The sequence below is a fragment of the Colossoma macropomum genome, unplaced genomic scaffold (genome assembly GCF_904425465.1).
Source record: "Colossoma macropomum unplaced genomic scaffold, Colossoma_macropomum, whole genome shotgun sequence".
NCBI classification, from domain to species: domain Eukaryota; kingdom Metazoa; phylum Chordata; class Actinopteri; order Characiformes; family Serrasalmidae; genus Colossoma; species Colossoma macropomum.
In genome coordinates this window covers 4,952,848-4,963,394 of record NW_023494800.1, presented here as the reverse complement: position 1 = coordinate 4,963,394, position 10,547 = coordinate 4,952,848, and the positions used below count along the sequence as shown (strand labels likewise).

Genomic DNA, 10,547 nt, shown 5'->3' with positions numbered 1-10,547 from the left:
ATCTGGGCTTAAGTGTAGGTTGTGCTATCCACTTATAGTTGTTTCATTTTTAAATGATAATAATCATAATATCAATGTATTTGTTTTTTTTTTAAAGCCCACAATCAAGCCATGAAAGCCATAAATGATATAAACATCCATGGTATAAAATAAGCCCTGAACATATTAACTACACACCTTTTACAAGTTTAAAGGAACCAAATTCAATAAATATTCGGAAAAGCATAAATATTTTACATTGTGAGCATACACAAGCACCTCTCATAAGGCCTTGAGGGCTACCAACGATGACCACAAGAACAATTAAGTTTTTCAAATCATGCGAGTGCGGTGCCACAGATTCAACATCATAGAAAAGTGTCAGTACTTTAAAGCAGTGTTTGTGTTTGTGTGAGAGAGAGAGAGAGACTACTGTTAAAGCGAACACATTGATATCCTCCTCCATAAAAGCAGACCCACCGGTGATTTGATAGACGCCTATCAAATGACCCGTCGCACTAGCTGCGGTTAAAGAACAATTCCTAAAATAGTTCGATATAAACAACTTTTTTTTTTCTCAAATATTTGTTTCTCGTCTAACTCTTACCAACGAACGTGTAAATCCGGTTGTGCTTGATAGACAAAACTAAAACTTTTTTAGGTTATTCTAAAATACTGTTAAATCTTTTCCCTCCTGGAGGTTGATTTCCTTGTCGTCTAAACTACGCTTGCCTTTTTTAGTTTAAAACACCAAATCAACATATATGTCCAAATGCACCTATGTCTTCTCAAAAAATATAGAATTTCAGTCATCACAGCAAAATAATTATAACAGTTCTATAAATCAGGTGTCATCTTTATATCCACGGATCTTTCTCACAGAGTCCGAAGTGATCAGACAAGAAACCTCGCTACTGTTCAACTGACCACGTCCACATCATCATACCTCCCGCAACTGTCAACAATCGTCATCCGCCATGCTCTCATTATTCAACTTCAAGTATCAGGTTTCGGGGCGTTTTCTGGGCGGGGGTGACCCTGTTCCCCTCGTGCAGGTTTTTGGGAGGCCGTCACTGTTTTCTTTCGACAGGCTGCTTCAAGCACAGTTCACTTCCCGCCGAGACAATGGGCAGGTTGTTGTCACGGTGGTGGCCAATCAGATGGCTGATGCTCTCGAATATGTGATCTTTAGTTCGTACCTTTTGAAGATAAAGATTCAGTTGACATGGATGAGTCACACAGTTTGCTTTAGACATTGATAACAGTATTGTGGCTAATTAATACCCTACTCAGCATGGCTCTGATTACTGTATCTGAGGTAATATGGCTACGTTCACACAGCAGGTAAAAGTGGCCCAAATCTCATTTTCTCACCAAATCCGATTTTTTTGTTTGGCTGTTCACACTATCTTTTAAATGTGAACATCAGTCCGAACAGATCAGCTCCTAAACTGACCCGCATGCACAAAAGAACAGAGCTTCACGCGGCTCATCCAGAGGTAAACAATCATGACTATGAACGAACGCCAGTCGCTCCCGGAGGGTTCAGCTTCATCTTCACCAGCATCAGAGGAGCCATCATGAAGCTTCACTGACTGACAGCTGGGCTCATCGCCCAGAATGTGTTCAAGCCGTAAAAAGGGCGCGGTCACTTCTTTGGTTCGTGTCCTCGGATTCTTAAAATTTTGCTTTCAGACTTTTAATTCCTCTTTGACGCTGCAGCCTCGTTCTCCTACGGCTGCGTTCGACCATTTTTCTCAAAATCTCTTCAAACACAGAGGGTTTTGGATGAGCCTCCTCTAATTTTTTGTACAGAAACATCAGCCTAAATGTTTATGAGTCTCAGCAGCGCGGAATTATGACAAATGTGGAGTTGGACTGACGTAAAAGTCGCATGAACTCTGATCTGGCTGTTCAGACTGAGTCCCGTTGCTGCATATCGGATAAGGAACGGATTTCAGTATCACATAAAAAAGCATCTCAAATCGGAATTGAAAATGTCAGATTAAGTGTTTTTACTGTTCACACTGACACACAGACACACATCTGTGCCACATGAAGAAAAAGATCGGATTTGGGCCACTTTCAAAAGCATTTACTAAGCTCAAAAATTACGGTTACAGGAGTTTACAGTGCTGTGCAGAAGTTAGATACCACCCTTCACTGGTTTAATTTCCAGCCATTAAGTGCAAGCTATTCATTTTTCAGCAACAGGGAAAAAGAAGACAATAAATATTTAGCAGAAAATCACACAGGGTGTGTCTCAAAACCTAGTGAGCTCTCTAAGTAGCCGCTGTCTACATAGGCAGCTGTCTAAGTAGGCAGCGTTCCAACCGTCATCTATCCTTATAAGATAGATAAATGAGACGCTCTAGTTAGACAGCAGTGACGTCGCTGCTTGTTCCCGCCCACTGCGCGAGGCCGACGTTTACTTACGTCAGCCGTCATTGTATTTGCTCTGAATGAAACACCAAAATAGACAATAGTTGTGGTCAAACGTGGAAAGTATCGGCTATTTGAGCACCTTTATGACTAGAAAACAGATAAACACCCCAGAAAATCAGAATAACTTACATTTGAAGATGACGTCGCTGCTTGGCAAAGCGCTTCTGCCCGCCATCTTCAAACAAAAGTTGTGCCGCGCTGCATCGCGGGATTGCCTCAGCGGCTGAGGAAACATCCGATGCTCTCTCGATATTTGGCCAAAATGAGACCTCAGTAGGCAGCATATTTGAGATATCTAAGAATTGGGACAGCCTTCTTGTCAGGAGCGCATATTGTGACGTAAAATGCTGTCTATGTAGAGCTCACTAGGTTTTGAGACACACCCACAGCCTCAAGAACTAAATACAATGTCATAATCTTCAATATTTAGCGTGTCCACTCTTTGCTTTTAGTTTTTCAAACAAATCTGCAGGGACATCGACGCCTCCAAAGTTCAGACCTAGAAGTCGTTTTCTGCTTCTCAGGATCCAAAACACATTCAGTTTTCTTCTCCTCTCTCTCAAAGATGAAAGCTTTAAGTGCTGTTTATCTGTTGAGGGCAGTTTTGGGGGTCTGCCGGGTCTTGCAGGTGGTTGTTACGAGTCCCATTGTTTTCTGTAGCTTTTAATTAATTTTTCCATTTTTGTCCCGTTTTGTTTTCCTTATGCAAGTGGGTAATTTTTTATCTAATTTCAGAAATATCTCCTGTCATTTTGGAAATTAATGAAGACTGGTTTATAACCTTTGCACAGTACTGTACACTCACACAAACGATATATGCTCCTTCTCTTTTCACTCTCTCAAACTCTCTCACTCACCGTGCCCTCTGGATCCACCAACAGCAGGTGTTTGGCCAGTCCGTTGTGCATCCCCGTCAGCACATATGAGCCCGGGTTGGTGGTGCTTTTCCGCACCAGGAAGTCCCCATCATTAAGCAGTAACTTCTCGGCCTGGCGCCGGCTCATTTCGCCATGGTACCAGGCCTGGCCCTCCAACTCCTCCAGGGCCCGTAAGGCCGCCGACCGCACCAGCAGGGGGCTGGAGTTATCCACTGAAGCCGCCTTATGCAGGCTCGACGCTGTGGGTGCTGCTGATGGAGACTGCGTCAGGATTGCATCTTCAAACGGCTCTGGAACAAAATGTGAAACATGAATAAGACGGAGTCTCTTGAATGTCTATTGAATTACCAAAAGTAATAAATGCATTCCTGAGAAGTGTATTTTGTCCACACATAAAAGACAAATGTGATTAATCAAGATTAACTACATAAAATGATGTGATTAATTCTGATTAATGATTTTAATCATTTGACAGTGTCCCCAAACAACGACTGGTGGCAATTCCAATATAAGCCTCATATGCTTTGTTCACACAGCAGGTAAAAGTGGCCCAAATCTGTTCTTTTTCTCCATATGTGACACAGATGTGTGTCTGTGAGTCAGTGTGAACAGATAAACACACTGAATCTGACATTTTCAATTCCGATTTGAGACGCTTTCATATGTGGTACTGAAATCCGATACGTATTCGATCTGCGGCAATGCGACTCAGTCTGAACAGCCAGATCGGAATTTATGCGACTTTTATGTCAATCCAGCTCCACATTCATCATCATTTCACGCTACTGAGACTTCATAAACATTTAGGCTGATGTTTCTGTACCAAAAAAATTAGAAGAGACTCATCCAAAACCCTCTGTGTTTGAAGGCTCTGAACGCGGCCGTAGAAACAAGAAAAAGTCTGAAAGCAAAGTTTAAAGAATCCGATGACACGAACCAAAGAAGTGACCATGTCCGAATAACGAGCACTTTTAAAGGCGAGCTCGAACACATTCTGGCTGATGAGCCCAGCTGTCAGTCAAAGAAGCTTCATGATGGCTCCTGTGATGCTGGTGAAGATGAAACTGAAAGCTCCGGGAGTGGTTGCCGCTCTTTGGAAGTCATGATTGTTTACCTCTGGATAGGCGAGCCATGTGAAGCAACGTGAAGCACGGTTCTTTTGCGCACGTGGGTCAAATTAGGAGCTGAACTGTTCAGGCTGATTTCGCATACAGATCACATTTAAAAGATAATGTGAACAGCCAAACAAAGAAATCGGATTTGGTGAGAAAATCAGATTTGGGCCACTTTTACCTGCTGTGTGAACGTAGCCATAATGGCCAATCAAGCTATATCACAGATATATTGTGTATCTACAATCTAAACATATTATTTATTTAATACACCAAGTTGTTGCAAACTGACCAAGAAAACATGGTGATGTATTAAAACCATTTTGAAAAGCTTGGTGTCCCTAAACTGTGGAAGGGCTGTGTTTATATCATAAATCCCACATGCAAGTCAGTTCTGAAGGCTTGTAAAAGTTAGTAAGCCTCACTCATGTCGAAGAGGTCTTTCCTGGGGCTGTCTTTGGCCGCAGCAGTCGCGCATGGCTCTGAGGCTGCGTCTGCTTCCCCCTGCAGTGCCGCCAGCACCTGCGTGTCGATGTGCTGTGTGTTCACATACGTGGGAACCTCTCCTGGTTTAGAGGTCTGACCTTTGATCTCAGGCAGACTGTATATGTCACATGACCCTAGACAAAGAGGCGATGAGTTCAGAGGGTAAAATATGTGTGTTTATATCAAAGATTCAACAGTTCTAATCTACAACTGTTTTACTTAGTTACATAAAAGTACCTCTGTGAACCATCTAGAATCCAATCCCATCCAAAGGGAAGGACACAGAGGAAGAATGAAAAGAGAGAGAGGAGGAAAAGCTCTCACCTTGTTGAATGAGTATAGGCCTGCCCTGGTAGTACGTCTGGTCTACTCCGACCCCCTGCGATAAAAGAGAAACAGCAGAGAGAGCATATGAGTCATCCCCAGTAATAAAGCAGCCACTCCGCATCGCTGCAACTGCAGGCTGCAATACTAATGTACTGCAAATAAGACCTTATGTAAGACTAGAGTCATCACACATAAGATAAATGTGAGGGTCCCTTTTTCAAGTGGACAAGTGAGAGTGCAGATCCAGGATCGGTTTTTGTTCAGAGACTTAGCCAAAATATCTGGTGGATCAAAAGCCTTGGTTGGGTATATTGCTAAGAAGCAAGAGTGAGCTTTGCCAAGACAGGGAAGACAATGTTCTGTCATGAAGAAAAACTGCTGAACAGATCAACATCATTATCCAGGATGCAGCCACAGATGTGTCAAACTGTTATAAAGAGAACGCTATACGAACATCTCAGAGCATTTACATGATGTAAACCACTGGCAAGCCTCAAAAAGAGAAATGCCTAGTTAAATGTTTGTTAAAAGGTATATTAAAAAACTGTAGAGGTTTGGGGACAAAGTCTTTTGATAAAAATAATGAAAGGAGCCTGTGGCAGAGCCTCAGAAAGAGGCAAGGGTGGAGAAAAAAAAGCTCATCTGTGAAACATGGGCTTTGTTCACACAGCAGGTAAAAGTGGCCCAAATGTGTTCTTTTTCTCCGTATGTGACACAGATGTGTGTCTGTGAGTCAGTGTGAACAGATAAACACACTGAATCTGACATTTTCAATTCTGATTTAAGACGCTTTCATATGTGGTACTGAAATCCGATACGTAGCCGATCTGCGGCAATGCAACAGCCAGATCGGAATTCATGCGGCTTTTACGTCAGTCCAACTCGACATTCGTCATAATTTCACGCTGCTGAGACTCATAAACATTTAGGCTGATGTTTCTGTACAAAAAATTAGAAGAGGCTCATCCAAAACCCTCCGTGTTTGAAGAGATTTTGGAAGAAATGGCCGAACGCAGCCGTAGGAGAGCGAGGCTGCAGCGTCAAAGAACAGAAGTCTGAAAGCAAAGGTTAAGAATCTGAGGACGCGAATCAAAGAAGTGACCGCGCCCTTTTTACAGCGAACTCAAACACATTCTGGGTGAGGAGCCCAGCTGTCAGTCAGTGAAGCTTCATGATGGCTCCTGTGATGCTGGCGAAGGTGAAGCTGATCCTCCGGGAGCGACTGGCGTTCGTTGGCAGTTGTGATTGTTTACCTCTGTATGAGCCGTGTGAAGCTCTGTTCTTCTGTGCATGCGGGTCAGTTTAGGAGCTGATCTGTTCAGACTGATGTTTCATACAGATCACATTTAAAAGATATTGTGAACAGCCAAACAAAAAAAATCGGATTTGGGGAGAAAATCAGATTTGGGCCACTTTTCCCTGCTGTGTAAACGTAGCCACGGTAACACAGGCATGTATGACTTGAAGGGCACCGGGCTTACTTGTCTTCACTGATGATGTGACTGCCAACGGCAGCAGCTTGATGAACTGTAAAGTGATCAGAATCTTAACTGCTCAAAATTCACTTTGTGCAGCATAATAACCTGAAACGTACTGCAAGCGTGGAGTTTTCAGAGATGAAGGTGGACTGTTCTTGACCGGCCAAGTCAGGCACAGGACCAGACCTCACTGAGCACCATTTTACTTTCTAAAGGCAGTGTTTGGCAGAACTATGTATAAGAAGGTCTGTGATTCCTCAAATTAAAGCTGACGTTCTGCACTCAGCAAGTGCTTCTTTTTCAAATCCAATACGTTGCAAAAGAGAGACAAAAAAGTTGTACTGCTGTCTAATTATTTACATTCTGCACAGGTGTGATATGATAAATGTGACATCAAGATGAATTTGTACATTGGTATAGTTCATTTATGACATTAGATCGGCTGAGGGGACCTGGCTGCTCTCTGCTGTCTGACTGGTTAGTCGGGCATCAATAAAGCCACCAGGTGGGGGCATCTTGCCGGGGATATTGTTGTAATATGGATGATCAGGGGGCTCCTCCCCTTCCTCAGTCCATGAAGGTTCCTCCACACTCAGTACCCTGACAGACAAAGAGAGAGAGAGAGAGAGAAAGAGAGACAACTGCTTTAAGAAGTCTATAATAATTGTTACCAATCTTCTTTTGAATAGATAGTTAAGCGACCTTGATCTGTCCAACATAATTCAGTGCCAGATTTGGTGGTGAATAAATTAATTACATTTTTTTTGCTTTAAAATTCAATGAAACTCACCAGAGCCAAAACAGTATAAACATTCAAAGGACAGCTACGTAGAGGCAGCTTTGTTCTGAGTGTTTAAAAATAATAATAATAATAATAATAATAATTTTTAGGCTATGTACACCGATCAGGCATAACATTATGACCACCTCCTTGTTTCTACGCTCATTGTCCATTTTATCAGCTCCACTTACTATATAGGTGCACTTTGTAGTTCTACAGTTACAGACTGTAGTCCATCTGTTTCTCTGCATACTTTGTTAGCCCCCTTTTACCCTGTTCTTCAGTGGTCAGGACCCCCATGGACCCTCACAGAGCAGGTACTATTTGGGTGGTGGATCATTCTCAGCACTGCAGTGACACTGACGTGGTGGTGGTGTGTTAGTGTGTGTTGCGCTGGTCTGAGTGGATCAGACACAGCAGTGCTGCTGGAGTTTTTAAACACCACAGTGTCAGTGCTGGACCGAGAATAGTCCAGCAACCAAAAATATCCAGCCAACAGTGTCCTGTGGGCAGCGTTCTGTGACCATTGATAAAGGACTAGAGGATGACCAACACAAACTATGCAGCAGCAGATGAGCTATCGTCTCTGATAGCACTGCTGTGTCTGATCCACTTGTACCAGCACAACACACACTAACACACACCACGTCAGTGTTACTGCAGTGCTGAGAATGATCCACCACCCAAATAGTACCTGCTCTGTGAGGGTCCATGGGGGTCCTGACCACTGAAGAACAGGGTAAAAGGGGGCTAACAAAGTATGCAGAGAAACAGATGGACTACAGTCTGTAACTGTAGAACTACAAAGTGCACCTATATAGTAAGTGGAGCTGATAAAATGGACAATGAGCATAGAAACAAGGAGGTGGTCATAATGTTATGCCTGATAGGTGTATTATATGATGCTATTTTTTTTTTAAATATAACAGTATTTTTAATATATCATGTATAATGAATGTAAATAACCTACAAATTACTTTATTTTTCCCTTTTCTTCTTTTTACTTTCATATGCTAATAAAATCATAATCTGGTCTCAGTCTTGTCACAGTCTCGCCACTCCTGGTCTTGGTCTTGACTCTGACTCTACAAAATCTGGGTCTTGACCGCAGCTCGACAACTACTCTGATTCACCTCTAGTGGTCTTGACTACAACAGTATTGAATGCTCTAATAAACAGAACGTGGAAACATTGACACATTCCTGCTGTCAGACCAAAACCTAATATCTCCTAATTACTTTCCAGGAGAAGGAAAAACATCAACTTTCAATGCAAGTTAATTTAAAAAGATCTTATTCTAAGTCAATTTGGACTATTTGGCACAGTGCAAACGGCAGCTGGTATTTTCAAATTCTGTAAAACATAAACATAAAAGGATTTGTTCTGACATCCCCTCCTTATTTTTGCTGTATTAAAAAAAATTATCGAATCAAGACACTACTGTATCGTACTGTTTCGAATAACAAATTTCATGAATCGTTTCGCCCCTAGTGTTTACCTGTCATGTATAGCAGAGAGCTTGCTGGAGGGACACTGAAGGTACTGCTGGAAGCGCAGGTCAAACGCCTGCCCTATCGTACTGATGACATCCTGGGCCAAACCATCCGAACACTCCAGAATGTGGCACGCTGCAAAAAAAAAAAATAAGCACACACAGGTTCATACAGACAAACACACCCCGATGCACAAGCACACACGCAGCCACACACAGCCACACACACCCACACTGAAGGATTAGATATCAGCAGATCGCTGCTGAAAACGGAAGACAATTTGCTGACTCATTCCCCACACTGCACTCATTATCGGATCTTCCCCATAACGTCATCACAAATGCATTCTGAAGCATAGAGGGCCATTTTAAAACATGGCCCCTGCACGTACAGGATGCTAAAGACACACGAAAAGAAAAAAGAGGCAGACAGCAGCATCAGCAGTGGAAATTGATTTTTTTTAACAAAGCTAAATACAGCCTCACTGGATTAATCAATCCCCTTTGTTTTCGAATGCAGAGCTGCAGGCTATGAAGGCTATAAAGGAGGTCAAAGAGTGGCAATGCAGAATGCCTCCCATTCACAAAAACAGTAAGGCCCAATCCCATTTCACTCTTTACCACTGAGCCCTTAGCCCTGCGTTTTGCGTGTTCACGTCTAGGGGTAGGGTGTCCCTATTTTGTTGAGATAGAGGGGTAGGGCAAAGTGTTGGGGCTACATGGCCCCCAAACGGAGGTTTTTCAGAGCGACACTCCACACAGAGTGATATGAGAAAAAACAGGAAAACCGGCAAGACGGCTGAACAAGAGACCAAAGAAATCCACAAATGTGAGAATTTTTTCAGTTAAAAATTATGATAACCACTGTTTTATCTTAGTTTAATGTATTATGGTCACTTTCTTCATACCAAGCATTAAAACATTGCTAATAGTATGCTAATGTCTCGGTAGCTAGCTAGCTAACCTTGCCGTTCCACCTTAAATAGTCCAGCAGTTCTGACGCCTGAAGTGCCAGAATGTAACTGCTGCATCATTTAAGGTGGAACGGGAAAATTCAAACGAGAAGCTGCGAATATCTGACTTCAGCTTCATATCACTGAAGAATTTGGGGTGGGTGATAATAAATAATTGCCCCCCCTCTTTGAAGGCATATGATGCCCTAAATGTAACTAAAGCCCAGCAGTGAGGAGCTGAACTTTACCCTCCTCTGCTGTCACTGCAGACTGGCAGGGTCGCCTACAGAGCAGCGCTGGTAGCTGTTAATGAAGTAATGCTCTTTTTAGTTGAGGATCCCATTTCAGAGGGAAGATTTTAACCAAGGGGCAAGGTGACACTCAAAAACAAGGGGTAGGGGTAAAATGAGATGTGACGTATACTCCTATTCATGCGTCTGGTTTTTCAGAAAAGCTAGTTTGTGACTTCGAACTAAAATGTATCCCATATTTTCGGCTTTCTCTGATCATGCTCCTAACATAATCAAACAAATGCAGCAACAGCACTTGTTAAAGTAAAAGAGAGTACATTATATGTTATAAACAGCTTTGGTAACACTTTCTAGGAATGTCACCT

At 42.6% G+C, this 10,547-nt stretch overlaps 1 protein-coding gene across 1 annotated transcript in view; it reads right to left on the bottom strand.

Annotated features, from left to right (window-relative positions):
• Nucleotides 1-655: 655 nt before the first annotated feature.
• Nucleotides 656-10,547, bottom strand: part of shc3 (SHC (Src homology 2 domain containing) transforming protein 3) — a 36,412-nt gene continuing 26,520 nt past the window's right edge. Inside the window, exons 7-12 of the mRNA XM_036589069.1 lie at nucleotides 8,985-9,114; nucleotides 7,158-7,305; nucleotides 5,225-5,279; nucleotides 4,840-5,034; nucleotides 3,282-3,592; nucleotides 656-1,178 (exon numbers count right to left, since the gene is read on the bottom strand). Coding sequence (XP_036444962.1) covers nucleotides 1,050-1,178; nucleotides 3,282-3,592; nucleotides 4,840-5,034; nucleotides 5,225-5,279; nucleotides 7,158-7,305; nucleotides 8,985-9,114 — 968 coding nt within the window. The 3' untranslated portion in view covers nucleotides 656-1,049. The remainder of the gene's footprint in view (nucleotides 1,179-3,281; nucleotides 3,593-4,839; nucleotides 5,035-5,224; nucleotides 5,280-7,157; nucleotides 7,306-8,984; nucleotides 9,115-10,547) is intronic.